The sequence below is a fragment of the Macrotis lagotis genome, chromosome 7, assembly GCF_037893015.1.
Source record: "Macrotis lagotis isolate mMagLag1 chromosome 7, bilby.v1.9.chrom.fasta, whole genome shotgun sequence".
In the NCBI taxonomy this organism is placed as follows: domain Eukaryota; kingdom Metazoa; phylum Chordata; class Mammalia; order Peramelemorphia; family Peramelidae; genus Macrotis; species Macrotis lagotis.
Window position 1 is genome coordinate 23,040,201 of NC_133664.1, and position 21,637 is coordinate 23,061,837.

The window sequence follows — 21,637 nt, forward strand, 5'->3', positions numbered from 1 at the left end:
ACTGGGGCAACAAAGGAAGGTTCAGACAGTCCAGGCCTCTAGGGAGCATTCATTCTCATAGGAGCCCTCAGAGCCAAGTCTAGTCTATCTTCTGCCACTGCCCAACTCTACACTGAGGATAAGGGGAAGAGGAAAGGAATAAGTATTATTATATTATATTATTATATTATTATTAATAAGTGTTTATTTCAAAAGACCCTTCCCAGAAATTTAGTTCTCTCCTTCATAAAATGAAAGACTTGCAGTCAGTTTGCCAAAGTCACAAAGACAGAAATAGTGCTGGCAGAACTAGGAAAGACTGGTACACTAATATATACTGTGAGTGAAGCTGGGATTTTTTTTTCCAACTGTTTTGGAAAACAACTTTAAAGTAAAGCAAGAAAAACTCCCCAAATTCTTTCTCCCCTTTGTTTTTGGCTCAGCAATCAGAAATCAAAGATGGTGGACTGGGCAATAGGAAAAAGAGTTCTCATGTATATCCAAAGATTCAATTTTTGTGACAGCATAAGCCTAGAAACAGTGAATGCCCCAACTAACTAGCAAATGGCTGAACAGACTACTGAATGTTGATGTAATAGAATACTATTGTTTTGTTAAAAACAGCAAATCTACAGAATTCAGAAGCATGGGAAGGCTAATATAAACTGATATAGGGTAAAATAAGCAACTCTGGAAAGAGAGTCAATGACTACAATGATCTAATTGAAAAAATAAACTGAATGAATGACAGCTAATGCTGATTGATTTTAATTACCAATTTTGTTTCAACACAGATGATGAAAACACATCATTCACTTCTCTGTAGAAGTGGTTACTTTCTCAACTGGTTTTTCTTCATCATAAGAAAGGGTTTGATGGGCTGAGGGTGCGTGGGGTAATAAGATCATTCATTACAATTTAAAGGGGGAAGGATGCATCTATTAAATTTCACCAAAAAAAGGAACAAAAGCAAATCAAATGAAGATATTGGACCAAATATTGTCCAAATTGATTTCCAGTCCCGCAAGTCTATGAATAGAGTATAAATAGATGCATATAGGTTCCAAGCATCCAATCAACTGATCTGGCTCGGGTGAATTTTGTTTACTTTGTTGCTTAGGGAAAAAAACTCCACCAAAGACAGAAGTATTTCTTTAAGCCACTTCCAAAGCTTTCTAAGCATTTCTTAACTGAATAAGAACACTTCTACAGCCCATGAGTTTCATTATTTTGGAGGACTCAGTACAGAGTATTCCAGGGTTCCTGTTGCAGCCAGCTTTGCCTGGAACCAAAGGACACTTTAGCTCTGGTCCATCACCTCAACTGATGAGGATAGCTGCTCAAGTGAGACTTTTATTTTAAATCACAATTTTCTTCCTCTTCTTAAGGCTTTTCCACTTTCTTTCTGTTTTTAGGCTTTTGCTTTGTTTCCCCCGAGATACGACAAGGGCAGCTGGTTCTACAATCTTGTCGGACAATTACATCAGACAAGAGATAGCAGATACCCAGAATGCTTTGGGGCTTTCCAAACCCCACTTCTGCTTTTTTTCTTCTCCTTTTTGAAACAACTGACAGCTAGACTATGATTTCTGCAAGCAGGTTGACACTCCTAACATGAGTGCAAGGAATAGAAAAAAATAAAGAATTAGGGAAGAAATATGACATACATATGCATGCATGTGTGAATACATGCATGCATACTTGTATACATGCATGTATACATATAGACAGGAATATAGATTATTTATAGTTATATACACACAAATCTGTAAGATAATTCCTCTTTCCTAGTGGAGGAAATAGAAAATATGCAAAACATGAGAGCAATCCAAGGAATGGGCTCATACTGTAGTTTGAAACCAGTTTTTTCCAATCCATTATCTAGCTGTCTAGTGGAGTAGGGGACCAGCTGGCTAAGATGCTCTGCCTAAAAGCTAAACACAGACAGGAAACCACATGTCTGATACTGTAAAAATCATTCGTCTTCCTGCCATGGCTAACCAGGCAGGCAACGCAATAAGGTGGTTTTTATTTAAAAGAAACTCTAATCCACAACATATTTCTTTTTTCTAACAAGGAACAAAAATAAGACATACCTTCAAGAAAATTCCTTCCGCCTCATCCTACTCCCTGTGTTAGCCCAGCCCTTCCCCTTGGGAGATAGTTGAACAGAGCTGAACTTTTGAGACCATTTCTGTGCTTACTTAGAATCAACAGAGTACACACACCAGCATTAGATAGGACCAATGGCCACTTCACCATGGACTAGCATGGGAGATGGTGTGGCCTTTAAAACCTTCAGTAATTGGGATCACAGTAAGGGGGGGGTTCAACATCTGTATATAAATTTGGGGCTTGCCTTTGTGCTTAAGTTCATAACATCCCAAACCAATATTTCTTTTTACTCATCCCTGCATGGGGACCTGTACTGTCCCCTGGCCACTGGATCCTTTCTTCCTCCCAGGACTCCCAATCAATAGTTTTAATTAATGATATCAGAAAAGAGAAGAATGGGAGTGTGTTGGGAAATGTTTAACAATTGATTCTAAATTTAAAAAAGAGAAACTCAGGCCAAACTTTTTTTCTTCCATTATTTTAAGTCAAAGTAATTGGCAAAGCAATAGATAAATACAAAACAATACAGCAAACCCTGATTTGTAACATTGCTGATTCCCAAATTTTTAATGGTCCTATTGAAAATGTAATAATCAGCTCACAAATTGATGGTTCTCCAAGTTGGCCCCTACTCCAAGCGAACAGGTCCCTAAGCATTGCCTTGGTCTTGCCAGGCTATCAACCCCTACAATATTGGACATTGATTGTGATAAGGCAGGTGATCAATTCAGATTAACAGAAGTATTTGCTTGATGATTTCTTTGATTTCTCCTTCTCAACCATTGTCTGAGACCATAAACATGTCCGACTTTGCATACTGAACACCCAACTGTACTATGCCCTTTCGTATTCTAAAATCATTTCCTTTGGGGGAAGGGAGAGGAATTGCTTCCCCATTTGCAAACCAGTATAGTAATGAGTATAATGTAGTAGATCCCAGAAAAATGAAAGTTCTATGAGGGCAGGAACTATTTGAATTTTGTCTCTGGATTCCCAGGGACTGAAATAATCAGTATTTGTTGGGAAGAATGAATGAATCAAATGAAACAGTTGTTTTTTAATGTCTGACTGAGAAGAGTTATTTTACAAATTGAGTCAAAACCCACCGACTTCAGCCAGATCTCGGAAAGACAAAAGAACCTTTCGGAAGCCTCTAAGCATTCCTGGTGAAGAGCATGTTTATCAAGGCAAAAGCCTTTCACACCATCATGGATTGGAACCAATGCTCTCAGAGTGAGAAATAAGGGTGTTTCAACTAAATTTCAAGTGACCAGATCAAGTACTCAATTATATAGTATGGTTTTATATCTGGAAAAATGAGTCTGGACATGGGCACTCAATTTTAGGAAGGGCTAGATAGTCCTTGAAGTCCCTCCCAACTCTGGCTTTAGAGACTGTGAAACTCTGATTGTTCTCAACGAATTGAGCAGTGCACTAAAAGAGGTAATAAGGCCTCTAGCACAGGACTGAGTCCTGGTCAGTTTGCGTCACATCTGTCCTGTGGCCTCTGGATGCATCCTAACTTGACCGGTCACAAGTGAGACGACTCAGTAGGGGTGATTACCATCACCAAGGAGGGCAAAGTCATGCCTAGCCAAACACTGGCCAGTCCAGCAACTCCATGAAAGACAGTGCATTTGCCCAGTTCTTAGAAAGAGGAGAGTTGAGCTACAGTGACAAACTGGGAGAATTTATTTCTTTGTCATTGGAGTTCCATTATTATCCTTGTCCATTGAAGTATAGAGACGGCCTCCAACAGGTTTCCCACTCTAATGTAGCCAAGAACATTGGACAGGAACAAAATGCCAATTAATCCAAGATGAGAAGGGTGTGGTTAACTTTGATCTGAAGTCCCAGACACAGCAGATTTATCTTTCCACTGTGAAGGCACTCCTGGCAAATTACCCACAGCGGGACCAGAAAACCCTATTAGTGACAGCAACCATGTGGGTCCTGGGATGGTCTGTTACATGGTATGAGGCCATCTTCACTGAGCAAAAATGCCCACCTAGGGATTCCAGAGGAGAGGACTAGAATCATACAAGCACAGACAGCTCAGGAGATGATTTAATCCAGGCTCATGTCCCTCAGCAAGTAAAACATTCAAGACAGTGCCCAGACTCAGCATTTATAAAAGAGGAGCCAATTTAACAGGAATCATATCAGTCGATGAGAATGGTCCTGAGAGCCTCTTCTTATCCAACCCTGTTAAATTATTGATGAAGAACCCAAGACCCCTGAGAATGACAATAATTGGCCCAAGGTCACACAGGTCTCTACAAAGAGCAACTGGGATTTGAATGCGGGAGCTCTAACCCCAAAGCACCACAATGCTTCAACCTTAGTCTAGTGTCCTCACCTGTAGAAGGATTAGTTTGAGAATCTCCCCCAGCAGTAAAAGTCCACTTGAGGAAGAAATGAATCTCATTGTCAGTACTATTTTCTCAACTTAATGATTAAACCCAGATATTCTTTTAAAATACTCTATTCTGTGAACAACAGGTAAGATAGCTTCTATGAATGTCATGATTTATGGTTCACTGGTCCTCAGAAGCTTCTCCAGCTCATTTTACAGATGAAGAAACTGAGGGTTAAGTGATTTGACCAGGGTCACGAGACCCTAAGAAAATGGATTTGATATCAGGACAATGAGTCTTCCCAACTCCAGGGCCAGGTTTAGGTCACCTAGTTGACCTTGTGATATATTTTATATCCTATATATGAAATATTCTACAAATTTTAGATGTTACCTATAATTTTATCTTCTCCATTCTCCTAAAAAAGTGCTTTGTGTATAGTAAGCAAAGAAGTTTTTCCTGAATTGAAATGAATTTGAATTTGATGACTTGAATTAATTGAATCGAACTGAACATATTCCAGACAGTCTTGTTTAGGGGCCAGATTACAAGGTTAATTGGCAGCCAAGGCAGGAGTCTTGACTTGGCTTTAACTGTAGAGTGGAAAGAACATCCCGAGGACCAGAGTTCAAATCCCAATTCTGCTCCTGGTTTTGACACTGGGAAAGCACATAACCTTCCAAGCTCTGTTCTCAGAGGGGAGGACCAGATGATCTTTATCATCCCTTCCAGCTCTAACACTATAATCTTGTGACCTTGGACAAATCACTTCTATGAGTTGTGCCCTTGATTTCTTTTTTTGTAGATGGAAATTTAAGTGACTACTGTCATCTATCTCCCAGGCTTGTTTTGGAGGAAAAAAAAATAATTTTAATAAGGCAAGAGGAATTAGATTAATTTTAATGGAACAGTTTTCTCACAGACAAGTCCAGATTCAGTGAAGAAAAAGAGGAAAGAACTCACCTTCTGAAAAGCGTAAATTGTCATTGCATTCATCCTTCCCACAGGAACACATGAAGAAGGTCTCACCAGGAACCTTTTTCTCCTTCATTATGCATTTCTCAGAATTAGCATCCTCCAGGGCAAACCCATGGACCTTGAGGCTAGGATCATGGCAAAGCGTTTCTATGGTTACATTTTTATCATTCTTCCTCCTGGAATGGAAAAGAGAGGGTAAGATGAAGTGGTTTTTAGGATATAGTAAGCAATAGGGCAGGTAATTCCTGCAACCCAGGTATCTCTGAAATTATCACCCTGTTTCATCAATGCCATACCAGTGGGAGCTAGGTATCTCTTTGCTTACTCCCTTTTATCTTTCCACCAAGTCTACTCATGAGATTGTGGAGAAAAACATAGCAGGGATTTGTATTTTTTAAAACTTACATCACAGAACAGCAGAACTAAAAGTGATCTTGGAGTGAGGGGGTTCATCTAGATCAACTTCCTTTAGGAAACTGAGGCACGAAGAAACTAAATGATTTTCTTGAGATTAACAGCCCATAAGTGTGAAGGCCAAGACAAGAACTTGGTTGGGTCTCTTGATTTTCCCTGACCTATCAGGACTATTGCTAAGATTTATTTTGCCACTTGAACTCTTCATGACAAGTCCATGGCATTTTCTTGGCAAAGGTATAGGAGTGGTTTTCTATTTCCTTCTCTGTGTACTCCATTTTATAGCTGAGAAATTAGGCATTTGGGGTTAAGTGACTTGCCCAGGGTCATGTAGCTAGTAAGTATCTGAGACTGGATTTGAACTCCTGTCTTCCTGATTGCAAGTCCAATGCTTGATTCACTGAACCATCTAACTTGCCCCTGCCATTCATCTGAGAACTCAAATTCAGATCATTTTCAAGGACAAATGGCAAGGGAGGACTGGAAGGCTGGTATTTGCCTTGATGGTTTTTCTATGTGTATTGGTTTGTCTATCATCCAAATTTCCAGCATCATCTTCTCAAGACTTCCCTTTCACTCATTGCTTGAGGAGTGAAAATGGAATGGGAGGTGGGGAGAAGAAGAGGAGATAGAGAGGAAGATGGGGGGTGTCAGGCTGCAATGAAAGAACCTTAAGTGAGGGGGGAGAAACCAATTATTGGAGTCCAAATGAGGGTTTCAGATTGGAAGTCTGGTTTCTGGACTCAGCTTTTTCTACTAAACTTCAAGCAAGATTTTGGGTGAATCATAACCCTTCTTTTGACCTCAATTTTCTCTTCCATAAAATCAAGGGACTGCTGAAGAAGTTCAATATGGAAATGAAGGCCCATATACATCAAGATGATGAGCAGATGCCCATCCTTGGGTTAGGGCTAAAAGTAAACAACTTGTCCTACCTGAAAGTAACAGATACTCTTGGACTCTAAGAAATCATGACTAATGGATGAATACTGAGGAGCATAGGAAGACTTATATGCACAAATAGCAATCAAAGGCAGTAGAACCAGAAAGCTAAATGTACTCAGATGACAACAATGTGCAAAAGAAACAAAGGGAGGAACAAAATTGAACACTTCCTCCCAGAAGATGAGCACAAATGAAATAAAATTTGCAAAACACTCTGTAAACCTTAAAGCACTTTTAATATATGCTAGCTATGACAACATTGATGATTTTAAAAGTCAGTCTCAGAAAAAAAGAGAGAAAATACAACTATCCTCCCTTCTCTACAGAGGTGGGGACAAAAGTGGTTGAATGCTGTTGATGGGCTAATTGGTCCTGCTAAATTATTTTTTCCTTCTTTCTAGAGTACTTTGTTTCAAGGGAGAGAGGAGGGATAGATTTGGAAAGGAAGGTGATATAAAAATAATAAAACTTTTTAAATTGTAATAAAAATTAGATAAAATTAACATTAGCTAGCAGCGTCAAACAAGAGGATCAAGACCCTTCTCTGCCCTAACAGTTCTAATACTATAAGAATGTTATCATTTTATACATCTTTCCTTATTCATACTAGGGAGGAGCCCCATAAAAGTGTATCTCCCATTAACTCATTTGACACAGATTTACAGATAAGATTAAAGAAATTGAGGACAATGGAGTGATTTGCTCATGAACACATAGCTAATAAGAGTAGTAGATTTTCAAGTTCAACTGTCTGATTGGTTCTGGTAGTTTGCCAACCCTCCTAGTTTGGGCATCCTAAGTATTTTCAAAAGGTCACTCCCCTGACCAAGGTCCCTGTTCTCACTATTAGTTTATATTTCAGGCAGGAGGGACTGTCTTACAGGGGGATTTCAAATACTTCCATTTTGAAGACAAAGGGGTGTGGGGTGTGGGAAAATTCAAAATTCTTGTGATCCCAACTCTTAACATGACTAGAGCTCACATTAGCCTCCTCTAGTCTATTCTGAGGAGTTGGATTCCTATTTTGCTAGGAACTGTTTTCAAAGAGGAATCACTGATAATGAATCTCATAGCCTCTATTTCTGCCTCCTGGGTCCCTGAAAGATGGACGAGGGAGGCTTTCTGTGGGGAGTCTCCTCCCAAAAAAGATAGAAAACCAATCATAAATGAATGTTGATGCCCACATCCTCAGAGAGCAGGGGAAAATATCAGAGGAGGTGTTATTTAATTGAGAAAGCATATGGCAAAGAATTGCATTCAATTTGGTGGTGGAGGTGGTAGTGGTGGGCTCCTTTGTTTTCTTTTTAATTTACAAATCAGCCAAAACTTTTCTACCATCATAAACCATTAAGCTGGGTAATCTGAGTTTCTTGGAATTTCCTTTTTCTCACTTGAATATCACTTAACACTCATCATCCAATCCTAAATGGAACTCTGAGTATCTCACAGCCTCTCCCATGTGGTATCCTGTTATTGTAAGTGAGGAAGGAAAAGCCCCTTACTAGGTACCCTTTGTTGGTAATACAGAGAATAATAAAGTATATTTTTAAATACAACCACCATACCCACCTCCTATCAGAGAGGTAACAGACACAAATTGAAGAGAAATTAATTTTTAGATGTGGCCACTGTGAAGATGTTTTACTTGACTGCGATTGTTCGCTACAAAAACATTGATTTTTTTCCCCACTTTTTTCAGTTTTTAATAGGGGGATGGGGACAAGGTTGACAAAAGAGATGAAAAAAAAGTCCTTGTAGCCAATTTTTATTTTTTTAAAATTCTGAGGTATTACGTCTCTTCCAACACATAAACAAAAATAACAAAAATAGCAAGTCAATGTTGGAAGGGCTATGGGGTGAAAAACTAATGCATTGTGAATGGACTTGTGAAATGGTACAATCACTTAGGAAAGCAATTTGGAATTATGTAAATCCCTTTGAACCAAAGACTGTTCCTAGGTTTTATTATATACTCCAAGGAAGTCATTGAAAAAAATAAAATTTCCTTATATACCATGACATTTATCCCAGCCTTTTTATAAAAGCAAAGAGTGAATTGGGAACAAAATAAATGTTCAATAATTGGTTTAACATATTGTGGCACACTAAAGGCAATGGAATACTATTGTGCTTATAAGAAGAAATGATCAATGTGATGAACTTAGAGAAACAGAGGAAGAAAGGCATGAGAGGTTACAGAGTTAATTAAATAAAGCCAAGAAAAGCAACATACACAATGATGGCCATGTAAACAAAGCGAATGAAAAAAAAGAAGTGAATACTGCAAATTTGTTAAGTATCAACTTAGCTCAAAAGAAAGAAGAAGACATCTTCACCCTTCTACAGGTGAGAGTTCCATGGGTCTGGGACATTGCCTATATTTTTCAGGTTGTTTTCAATGTGTAGGTCTTTTTATGCTGTTTTTTAAAAATTTATCATTTGTTAAGGAGGGGAGAAATAGTGAGGAAAATTATGGAGATATTCAAAATGGCATCATTTTTTTTAAAGCAAGGAAAAACAAAAGGAAACACAGTTGAGCAGACAGTTTTGAAAGTATTTTAAAGAGATTCACACCCACCCACATATAAATCACATGTCAAGCAGTAGGAAATGAGGACATATGATTTCACATGGAATCTTCTCATGATCTCCTACCATGTGTCTGGCCCTATGCAAAGCACTTGAGAAATACTACCGCATTACCCTCACAATCCTGAGATTGATCTATTTTATAGGTGAGGAAACTGAGGCAGAGGGTAAATGACTTACCCAAGACTACACAGATATTTAGTGACTGCGTCTGGTCTTCCTGACTCTAGGAAGACTGTGCCAACCTAGCTGCCATCCTCTAAAGTGATAAGCTTCTTCTCTCCTCCCCAGCTACTTCAACTCAGAAAAAAATGAAAGAAATTTAGTTCTCAAAGAGCTCACCCTCTATTGTGGGAAAATTCAAGCTCTGCTCAGATAAGTATATGCAAAGCAGAGGAAAAGGAGACTAAGAGAAGAGGAAGGAGAGAGGGAAAGACAAAGTGGCATCAGGAACCAGTCTTGTGTGCCCAGAGGCCACTAAGTGGTCCTGTAGGAAAGGGAAGGTTCAGTTGGTTGGAAGCAACCATGATATGAAAAGAAATTCAACACTAACTGCATTAATTGAGCACCTACTGTGTACAAAGCATTGTCTAAGACACCAGGGACAAGATCAGAACCAAAAGGATCCTTCAAGCAGCTTATACGGGGTAGGAAAGAAAAGTCCTTGGTTGAGATTGAAGGTAGAGGAGGACACCGGTGAGTGATGAAGGTCTAAAGGACATCTTACCACACAGCCACACAGATTTCATGGGCTTGCTCGCAGATCGATGTGATGTCGCAATAACTCATGCAGCTCCCATCATTGGTGCAGTTGGTTGCTTGTACATCACAAAACTTGCAGAGGAGGGAAGTCTTGATTGCACCATTTTCCTCAGTGACTGGAATTCCATCAACTAGGGGAGAAGAACACCATCACAAAAGCATGAAACCACTTGGCAAGTGATAACAAAGTGTCTCTGAAGTAAGGCAGACTGCCCCAGGAAGGAGGAGAGTGCGTCCTCTACCATTTTAAATCAACTCCATCTCTTGGGAACAAGAAGCGACCCCAAACCTCTTTAATCTTATTGTTGAGTTGTTTAGGTCCTGCCCAACTCTTTATGATGCCATTTGGGGTTTTCTTGGCAGAGATCCTCATTTTACAGATGAGAAAACTGAGGTAAAGTGCAAACAGGGTAAAGTGACTTGCCCAGCTAGTATCTGAAACTGGATTTGAATTCAGGTCCCCCTGACTCCAGGTCTGGGACTCTTATCCACTGCCATCGAGCTGCCTAAACTTCATCAATCACTTAGATGTATGACCAACTTCTGATAAAATCCAGAGTCATGAGAGACAAGACATGAACCAGTTGGAGCAGGAAGGGAGATCAGAAGGGGGGAGGGGGGACAAAAAAGATAATAATCCCTTTGATGTGGTACTTGATGGTTCAAGAAGGCTTTTATTCCCTCGACTCCTTTATTACTTAATGTAACAAAGACGCTATCACTTTGACTACCACAAAGACCCAAAGTTTCACTGAAATTAGTTTCATTGTTTTTCTGACCCGCACAATGGATCTATCTTTAGCAATCTCACTTAGCAAGTGTCAGCATCCATTGACCTCACTCTCCTTCCTCATAAGAGAGGGCAAGAAGGAAAAACAGGATTTCTTTTTGAAAAGTAACAAGAGAGATGACTACAAAAAAGAGTGGAGAAAATGGAAAGGGACCCCAGAGATCATCTCTCTCCTCATCCCATCTAATAAAGAAGAAACTGGGGCTTAAGGAGATTAAATATCATGTCTGGTATTAATCAGGGAAGGTTAGGCTGACTATTTCCAAAGGCAAGTATCTTTCCAAGTATATCCTGATTCAAGCGGATGCAGCTATCATGGCAATATTCCTATGGTCAAATCAACAAATATTAAATGCCTACTGTGAAGCTTTTGCTATAAGCACTGGATGATGATATGACCTAAAGAGTATATTATGTTCTGGCTTTCCAAGAGTATTCTCCTAAAGGCAGGGGAGTAGATAAGATGACCTTCCAAGGTCACTATCTGTCCTATAGGCTTTTGGCTTGCATCCCAATATACTCCATTCTCCATCACCCATTGTCCCATGGGCAATCCACCTGTTTCCTGGGTCACCACAAAAACGTAGAACTTTAGGTTGGCTTTTTTGTGGTGGCAATAAATTTAGATTTTAAAAAAAGATTCATTCATTCCTCTTGGGCCTCAAGTATATTTCAGGAAGTATATTTTTAGGTAACAAGCATAAGGATCTTGGTCTGGGAGACACTGCACAATTCGAAAATAGCTTAACTATAAATACCAGCAGCCATGTTTCTGGATGTCATGTTAAATTTGGGATTAGAACAACAATGTATTTTTTCCTACTATGATGGGAGTTAACTATGTTGTTCACATACAATTTTAATTTTTTATAACTAAAGAAAAAAACAACCAAACCCAGAGACAGACATTTTTTGATACTGATACTTTTAAGAATATATTGTAATGCACATGTGCCTTCTTCAATGAAAAGTTGAAATGCCATCTATTATATTCAAATATTTTAGACAGATATCATAGATTGGTTTAAGGAGTTTGTCCAATGGAAAGAGTTTGATAGTCACCATTCGAATTTTTTCCCTCATTTTGCATCCATTTGCAGAGTATCTTAATATTTTATGTCCTAGACTTGAGACACATGCATTTTCCCAGATCTTTAGTTAATAAAGATTGTGGATTTTTCCCACTCTTTTGCTTTGTTAGGAAATAACAATGTTGTTTCCGGGCTCTTGGAAGATTCATGAGTCTGCTAAGACATCTGGTTCTTTTGCCAAGCACGGATCATCTCACACTGACTAAGGGCCCCACAAGCCTAATAAAATCTATGTAGAACAAAGAGAAATCACTCTCAGGTAAGAGAGCTAACTTGGAAAACTGAATGGTTCCTTTGAGAGCCCCAGCTCTGACCTGGCCTTATTCTTCTTTCTGACATTTCACCCATCTAAAGCTATTATAGAAAAACAGATTTCTTGCCTTCCCAGGCTTCCCATTTCTAGCTGAGGTTTCCTTTAGTTCCTCTGCTGAACCCAAGCTTTGAGAGGCCCAGGGGCCCAGAAGCACTGGTCACCATCTGGATCCACAAGTTTCTATAAGTAGGTTTTTAATTGGAATCAGCACTTCAGAGCAAGGTAGTGGGAGCAGCCAACTGACTCCAAGCCAATGGGGTTCTCCAGGCTGGCAAAAAACAAAGTTCCTGCCAATTGAGGGGAGGTTGATAAGCATATTTGGAATACAGGAATACCCTTCCCCAGATTAGAAGGTAGATGGGCTCTCCTAGATTGGCATACAATGCTACTGATATTTTTTTTTTTCAGGAGAAAGCAAAAGAAATATCCAAAAAGGACTCAGTTTAGCCATTAACTGGACTTCCTGCCAAGATGACAGGCTGAATGGAAGGCAGCCCATGACTCAGCTTCCATAAACCTAATCCAGCAAATCTGGAGTTTGCACCAGACCGATTAATGGTCAAGAAATCCAATGAGAAACAACACTGATTTTATATGTTCCACCAAAAAAGTCAACCATTGGCCTACAATCAATAGGAAAGGGTCTTCCCTACACCAAAAAATAGTACCAGGGAGATGAGAGAGCCCTAGAGTTGTCAGAAAAGACCCATGTGGGAACCTTGGAAATGATGGAAAAGGCCAAAGTACTTCAGTAATCAGACCAAGATCAGGAGCTCTGACTAGGGAAGCCAGAGGCAGCCCTAGAAAGCCAGGTCTCTGAAGCTTAAAGATCTAGAAAAGTCTAATCTCTGGATCAAGCCAGCCCATCAACCCACAAACTAGGGTGAAGGGAGCACTATTTATTTGTTTATGTATGTATATACATATTTATTTGTGTAATTATGTATTCATTTATTTAATTTAAATATTTTATTTATGGGAATACTATTTATTAAAAGACATCCAAATAGTAGTTAAAATGATTGCAGATGTACAAATGCCTCAAAAGAAGGGAGTAGTAACTCAAGGAGACACTCAAAAAGGAAGATAGATTTTTCACAAGGACTTTATGAATCCTTATTAGAAATAAGATTTTTTTAAAAGTCTGCCTCTTTTTTTTAAATTTTTAAGTCTTGGCCAATTATTCTCAAAAGACTAATCTGGGGATGTTTAGACTAGGGAGGAGGAGACTATGAGGAGATATATGGTAGCTGTCTTCGAGCATGTGAAAGGCTATCATGGGAGAAGAAATATTAGACCTTCTACTTGGCCCCTGAAGGAAGAATTATGAGCATTAGGTGGAAATTCCAGGTTTTAGAGTTGGGAATAGCTTCTTAAAAGTCAGAACTGTCCCAAAATGGAATAAAAAGATGGTGGCTCTTCTCCCATTTTATCAAGCAGGGGGCCTGGTGATCACCTGAGAAGAATGTGGGCAAGGACTCTGGAGTAGGAATGTCAGTAAAGAATACTGAATAGGGGTGCTGGGCTGGGAGGCAGGAAGATGTGGGTTCAAATCTCGACACAGACTCTAGCTTGAGAAGGAGAACAGGTCACTGTAGGGATATCATTAAATGCCTCCTCTAGGAAACTAGCAGTTCAAAGAACAAAGGTGATGAGGGAAAGCATTCCAGACAGGGGAGGGAAACGATCCTCAGTTTCATTTGGCAAATGAAGCAACTGGGCCAAATGCCCCTTCCTGTCCCAAATCTAGAATGTAAAGATCTTGAATATAAGATTGATTAAAGAATCTGTCCCCAAAGCTGAGTTCAGCCTGTGCTGATGAAGCCTCAAGAATCACCAGCTTCTCCTTAAGCACAGCCTGTCTCTTGTGCCTGATATCCGATGCCAAGACACTTCTGAATGGGTGTCCCCCAGCAGGTGCCAGGAGATGCCACAGCGACAACAGGAGCAGAGAGACACAAAGTGACCCGAAGGCATCAACTTTTCATTTTCATACAAGCACTCTTTGTAATGAAAACAAAACAAAGAAGGAGGAATTAATCATGTGTGACTCTTCAAAGGGCAGGGCAATCATTTTTTGACAGAAACCTGAGAAGAGAAAATATGTTTCCTTCCACTTAAGAATCCCTGGGGGGATCGATAGGAAAGGGAGGGTGAAGGGTGTCCAGGTCGTGCCATCTGAGGACAAAATGAAGTCACTGGAGTGTAGGGGTGGGTAAGTGGGGAGGTTGGGTGTCCCAGGAAGTGGGCTTGTCCCCCTGGCTCCTGGGGGGATTACACCAATTTAGTCTAAACACAGCAAACATTTGTGATTGATGAGACCTATCAAAAAATGGAGAAATGAAGTGTCATCCATCCACTCCCTCATTAGAGGTCTCCAGGATAAAGAAGAATGCCGGTGGATGGCTGTGCTGTGGAGGGGAATTGCTCCGTATTCGCTGACAATAAAGATGGTGGCCTGCAGTCAGGAAAACCTGAGTTCAAATCCAGCCTCTGATACTATCTGCATGAACCTAGTCCAGTCACTTACTAGCCTTCATTTCCTCAATTGCAAAATAAAGATCATCACAGCACCTAATTTCACTGAATTGTTTTAAGGAGCATATAATGTCCCCTTCCCTACCCCACCCCATTGAGAAACAATACCCATTGTATATGTTCCACAAAAAAAAAGTCAGCCACCAGACTATGATTAATAGGAAAGGGTCTTTCCTTAATGAACACCTATTCCCTCCCCTACCTCCCCCCATTCTCCCCCATCCTATCCTTCCTGTTCTGAGATGATCATACTCATACAATTAAAACCCATTTCAAACGGTACCTTCTCCAAGAAGGCCTTCCAGATCTCTCCAGGTGGAAGTATCACCTTCCCCTTCTGGGAGTTCATTGCATCCAACTAGCCCCCCCTCCCCAGGGCCCTGCTGATCCCTGAGCCTAGATCCCAATTTCTTTTCTCCCCTGCTAGGCTCTGGGCTCCTCAAAGCCTGAGGCCACATCAGATTCATTGATGCATCTCCTACATTTCCGGGAACAGTACCTTGAATGTGAAGGTGTGTTCAGTTCATGTTTGTTCAGAAAAATAAATGACTAACAAGATGCATCATTTATGTAACGCTTTGCAGACTTGCGCAGGACTCTGCAGAGATTACATCTGATCCCACTAACAAGACGATGAGAATGACAACTATTTTGCAGAGAAGAAAATGAGTGGAAAGGTTAAATCACCTCCCTACAGTGAGCAAACCTACATCCTTCTGATCCATCATAGTGAGCTCCCTCTTATTAGGAACCATATACCAGTATAAAAAAAAGAGCCATTAAGGTATTGATTTATAAGGTAGTTAGTGTGGCATATTGGATAAGCAGGAAGTCACTTCCTGACTCTGACCATCTTAATTAAGAGACCTTAGGTTTTTTTTTTCTTTTTTAGGTGGACTACGGGGAAGGAGGTCAGAATTAGGTGACAAAGTAGATGAAATAACAGCCATAGAATCAGGAAGAGCTGAGTTCAAATCCAATCTCACACTTATTAGCTGTGTGTCCCTGGGCAAGTCACTTCATCCTGATTGTTTCTCCCCAAAATAAAAAAAATAACAGTTGAGGCATGTCTTTTGGGGGGTACCTAAGACTACAGGTTAATTAATAGAAAACCTCTCCTCTTTCCCAGGGAGAAAACCCCCCCCACAATTTCCTTCCATCAAGATGCTTCCAGTCTAACTGAAAAGAAAACATGATAAAAAATAATAATTCCATGCCTATCTGAGCTGTTTAAAACTTAACCTCAGGGCAACTGGAGGTTGGAGGAAAGGATAGAGAAATTTGTGTAGGCAGGAGACTTAATGAAGAGTTAGTAGGTGTGTTTTCCTAGAAGGATGGAGAAGACTTAAATAGAGAAGAGAGAGGAGGGCCAACAGCCCAGGCTGGGGGAAGAGGCTGAACCAAGCCACGGAGGTGGAGGAGTGAACATGACAGTGCCATTGGTCAGACAGGAAAGTAATTGATGAAAGTTCAAGTTTGCCTTCCTCTATTTTCGATCTCTAAGCCTCGGTGATGCTGCTGTTTTGAAATGACTTGTTAATAAGCCTTGCTTGGAAGGATCCTATTTTACAATGTGGAAAGAGAGAAAGTATAAAAGGCTTGGCTAAACTCCTGGATGACCAACCTATACCTAGATGTAATTCTAATTAGTGACTCCTAAGTCCTATGCTTGAGTTTTCAGAAAGAATTAAAAATAATTCTGAAGCCAGGTCTACACCATTAAAAACAAAGTGAAAAGGGGGCAATCAGCCAGAGAATTAAAACAGTATAGACAATCTAAATTATTCTAGCCAAACCTAATAGTGCAAGAAATGAGGCCAAATGAAGGTTCATTTAGCAACTATTAAGCGCTTATTGTGGGCAAGTGTGAGGTCCCAGAACAAAAACCCAAAGGTCCACGCTTTCAAGGAGCTTATAGTTCAGTGCCAGAGATAGCTGAGGGCACAATGGCTAGAACACTGAGTCTGGAGTAAGGAACTCATGAGTTCAAATCTTGACTCGGACTTGTTAGCCATGTGAGTTGCTTGCCTCAGTTTCTTCAACAGTAAAAACCTATTTCCTAAGGTTGTACAGAAGATAAGAATATTTATAAGGCACTTAAATACAGTGTCTGACACATGATAATAAATTAATGACTTAAACTAAATAAAACAAATTACTAAATATTTGTTCCCTTCCTTTTTCCAAAGAGTAAGTACACAGATAAGGCATAGCTGCTTATTATCTTTTTAAAATGTCTTTCTTATATTTTTAGTTTATAGTATATCTTTGTTTCTAATTATATATATATATATAGAGAGGCAGCTAGATGGTTGAGTGGATAGAGAACTGGGTCCTCAGTTCAAATATCACCTCGTAGCAAATCATTCCAGTATCTTTGCCAAGAAAACTCCAAAAATGGGATCCCAGGAAGTCAGACTGAAATGACTCAACAATCTCTTTATACAATATTTAAAAAGTAGTTTGAATGGAGTGGTGGGAGAGGGGAGAACTAATAAGAGAGAGGATCAGGAAATGCCTTCTCTGGCTAGAAGGCAGTTTCTTATTGGGAGTTAGAAACCAAAAGGAAGAACCTGGCAGGCATGAGACCTAGCAGCCAGAACAAGAGTTCAGTGGTCACATTCAGGAAGCTACAAACCATCCAGATTGGGGTACCATGGGGACGTGCTATGACAATAGTCTGGAAGAGGACTGTAAAATATTAAAGAGGAGCAAAAGGAGACCCTGGCAAATGCTTGTGCAGGAGAGATAAGGGCAGAATTTGGGACCTTGGTCATCTTGTACCTCTCCACTATGCCCCCCATCCCCTTCCCCATTTTTACTCCCTGAATTATGTGAAGATGTGAATTCAAACCCTGCCTGTTTCTATCTATGACATAATCACTCCCCCACTTAATGCCTCAGTTTTCTCATCTGTAAAATAAATGGATTGGATTAGCTGACCTACAAGGTCCCTGCCAGCACTAATTCTATGATCCTATGAAACATTTTTAAATTAATCTTGCAGATGGCAATTTATTTTTATTTCTGCCAAGTGCTCCACTAGCTCCCCTGATAGATATATATTTTTAAAAAAGAAATGTGATGTTTGGGGTTCTGCAACTCTCATTTGCCTTTAATGAGGACCATGTGGATAGAATCCACCTCTCTACAAAGTTAGGGTGGAGGGTGGAGGGGGCAGGTTGCCGAAAATACAGCTGTCAACGCTTGGTACTCTCTGCAGGGGCTTTCATTGGCAGAGCAGAGAATTCTGGGCTTCGACAGCTTATCGGTCTGGCAGGATTTTAGACGAGGGATTTCAAGTAGTGCCAAGAAGCAAAGGCAACTATGGGGTGGGACTAACAGGGATAGGAGAGAGCTGGAAAGAAAATATGGTCTAACCAAGAAAAGAAGTAGAAAAACAGACTTGTGCAAATCAACTTCTTATTATTGCATAGTAATAACTTGTAGCTACTAAAAAAAATACTCAATTCTATTTCCCTTCTTCTGTTTAAGTGCAGTAAGCCAAGAAAACCACCCTCTCTGTGTGAATGTTGTTGGGATGGTCCTTGTTGTAGCAACAAAGAAAATAACACGGAGATGATTAGAAATAAAAGATGATTAACTGAGCTCTCTCCCTCACTGGCAAACCAAATTTGGTGTGCAGTGAGTGATGCAACCAAGAAATGGACCCACGCCTGAAAGCATCTTCAGAATCCCATTTGACTCTTGATTAGAGAAATGTGCTGAAATGAGCATCACTAGCTACTCTGAGAACAATGTTGAGTCGCAGATTTAGAGCTGAGAGGGAGTCTGGAGATGACTGAGTTCTAGTCCAACCTCTTTGGGTAGACAGGGACAGATTCTGAATTGGAAAAGTCTTCACCGTTCATTTCACAGATGAAGAAACTGAGGCTTTGTGAGATCAAAAGATGAATTAGATATAGATTTAGAGCTGGGTAAGATTGGAGAGCTCAGTCAAACCAACCTCTCTTCATTTGATAAATGTAGAAAATGAGGCCTAGAAAAGTTAAGATCCTACAAAATAAGAAGTGGAAGAGATGGAATTCAAATCCACATTCTCAGATTGAAGACTGAGAACTTCCTCCTCCAACATTCTGCCTTCCTCTTTTCAATTTCTTTTAAAGTATTCTTGGACTTCTGCCTGAAGCATTTGCTTATAAGATAGGCAGAGTACAAAAACAGGGGAGCATCTAATTATCAACTGTCCAAAAAAGATACCACCATGTTCTAGAGATAAGCTGCTTCTACCCTAGACTGTTCTCTGGCTCTCAAGTTTCTTGGCAGCTTAGGGAAGAAAGGGAAATGGGCTACAGAGAAACTTCATATTCTGCCCAAAGAAAGCATATACATTTTTCTGAAGAGACCAACTTTTTACTGGCACTCGGTTCAAGCAGGAAATTGCCTTTGGGTCCTGGTATGAGAGATAATGGGAAATACGGTGGACCAAGCCTTCTACTGGACCTTAACAAGATTCAGATGTGCTGAACAAGCCTCAGACTCTTGTATTTTTAACATTGGCTTCAATTGTGAGCCATGAGTGACATGTGAAGAGGGGAGAAAAGGCAGCAGTGGGATGGCCAAGTACTATGCAAGCATGCAGAATATAAAGACTAGTTCAAGAGAGATGTCAAACATCGTTCCACAGAATTATAAAATATGTGGGGGATCAACCTATCAAAGCACACACAAAAGATTTAGACAGATTCAGGTACAAAGTATTTTTAAAGACCAAACTACAACTTGAATAGTTGTATAATTATTCAATGCCCAAGACCGGGCTGGGTCAACAGAATAAAAATGATAATATTACTGAAATTAATTTATACTTTTAAATCTGTGCCAATCGAATTGCCAAGGGGATATTTTCTAGTTTGGATAAAATGACAACATTCATTTAAAAAACAAAAGGTTTCGAATATCAAAGGAAATGATAAATGAAGTAGAGACAAAGAAAGATAGCATTCCAGACCCCAAACTACAGAATAAAGCCACAGTCACCAAAACCATCTGGTATTGGTTAAAGAATAAAGAAAAAAAATCCATGGAATGGACTAGATAATATAGATTCAGAAATAATAAAACTCAATACAAAGTATTTGATAAAGTGGATGATTTCTTTGGAAATTTTGATTAAATACTGCTGGGAAAAACTGGAAAGTGATCTAAGAGAAATTAGACATAGGCCAACACCTTATCATATTCCACAATATGGATGGATCCACAATAGATACATGAATTTAATATAAAAGAAACAGATATTATACCTCTCACAGTTACAGGTAAGATATATTCTTAATCAGGGGCAGCTAGATGGCACAGTGGTTAGAGTACTGGCCCTGGAGTCAGGAGGACCTGAGTTCCAATCAGACCTCAGACACTTAATAATTACCTAGCTGGGTGACCTTGGGCAAGTCACTTAAACCCATTGCCTTATTAATAAAAAAAAACAAAGAAACATGATATATTCTTAATCAAACAAGAGGCAGGGGCGGCTAGGTGACATAGTGGATAAAGCACCGGCCTGGGTTCAGATTCGGTCTCAGACACTTAATAATGACCTAGCTGTGTGGCCTTGGGCAAGCCACTTAACCCCATTTGCCTTGCAAAAAATCTAAAAAATCCCAAACAAACCCCAAAACAAACAAGAGACAGACAATTCCAAAAGATAAAATAGATAATTTTTGAATACTTGAAATGGAAAAGCTTCTTTACAGACAACATTAGTGCAACTAGGCTAAGGAGGAAAGATTATGAACAAAGAATTCTCAAAAGAAAAGCTAAGTATTTATAACCACCTGAAAGAATGCTCCAAGTCATTAATCATAAGGGAAATGCACATCAAAACAACCCCAAGTTTCCACCACATATCTGGTAATTTGGCAAAGATTACCAAAAAATGTTCAGTCAAATTGGAAGGGGTTATGGGGAGATAGATACATAAACTAATACATTGTTGGTTAAACTGTGAAATAGTATAAAAGCATTTTGGAAAGTTATTTGGAATTAAGCAAATTTCTATGTCACCTTTAAAATCTCAGCCTCGGGGGAGTTGGGTAGGGCAGTGGATAGAGACACTGGGCAAGTCACTTAACCCTGATTAAAAAAGCACATCTGTATCTTCTGGGAGTGTAGAGGAGTCCAAGCATACCCTCCAACATACCCTCCAAATCTGGATTTTCTCATCTATAAAATGAGATGATGGTACTTAATGATCTCAGAGTTCATAGGAGGTCTACAATGATAAAATTTCTAGAGAGTTCAAAGGGATCTCAGCTGGATCCCAGATAGAACAAGAGGTAAAGAGCCTTGGATCTATAGGAATCCTTTCTTAAGGCTCAGGGACATTCCACTGCTGCCTGCCTCTCTTTCACAAGGTAGGTATAGTGGCTTCTACGTGTCTCAATAGAATGTAAGCTCTTTGAGGATAGGAATCCCTTTTGTCTCCATATCCTCAGTAGCTAGCAGGCATTGAATAAATAATTATCAAGTGGTTAACAGAAACTCACTGCCACCCATTGCTTCTGCCTTTGGTTCAATCCACTGCCTCAGGGAATGCCATTCACTCACTCCCACCTGAAATGACTGTTCCCTAAGAGGGAACATTTTGTTGGATCTCCTCCAACCTTTCCTGGGAAACTTCCAGAGGGAGGGTCCTGGCCTGTTTCATTTGCATCGCTGACTCCCCAGTGCCTCATACAGAACTTGGCAAATATAGGTGTTTAATAAATTTCTGTTGAACATTGTTAGATCCCAAGGTCAGAAG

General features: G+C 39.8%; 1 protein-coding gene across 1 annotated transcript in view; it reads right to left on the reverse strand.

Annotated features, from left to right (window-relative positions):
• The window catches only part of TGFBR2 (transforming growth factor beta receptor 2), an 86,806-nt gene that overhangs the window by 38,794 nt on the left and 26,375 nt on the right, over positions 1–21,637 (reverse strand). The window contains exons 2-3 of the mRNA XM_074195632.1: positions 10,105–10,270; positions 5,415–5,605 (exon numbers count right to left, since the gene is read on the reverse strand). Coding sequence (XP_074051733.1) covers positions 5,415–5,605; positions 10,105–10,270 — 357 coding nt within the window. The remainder of the gene's footprint in view (positions 1–5,414; positions 5,606–10,104; positions 10,271–21,637) is intronic.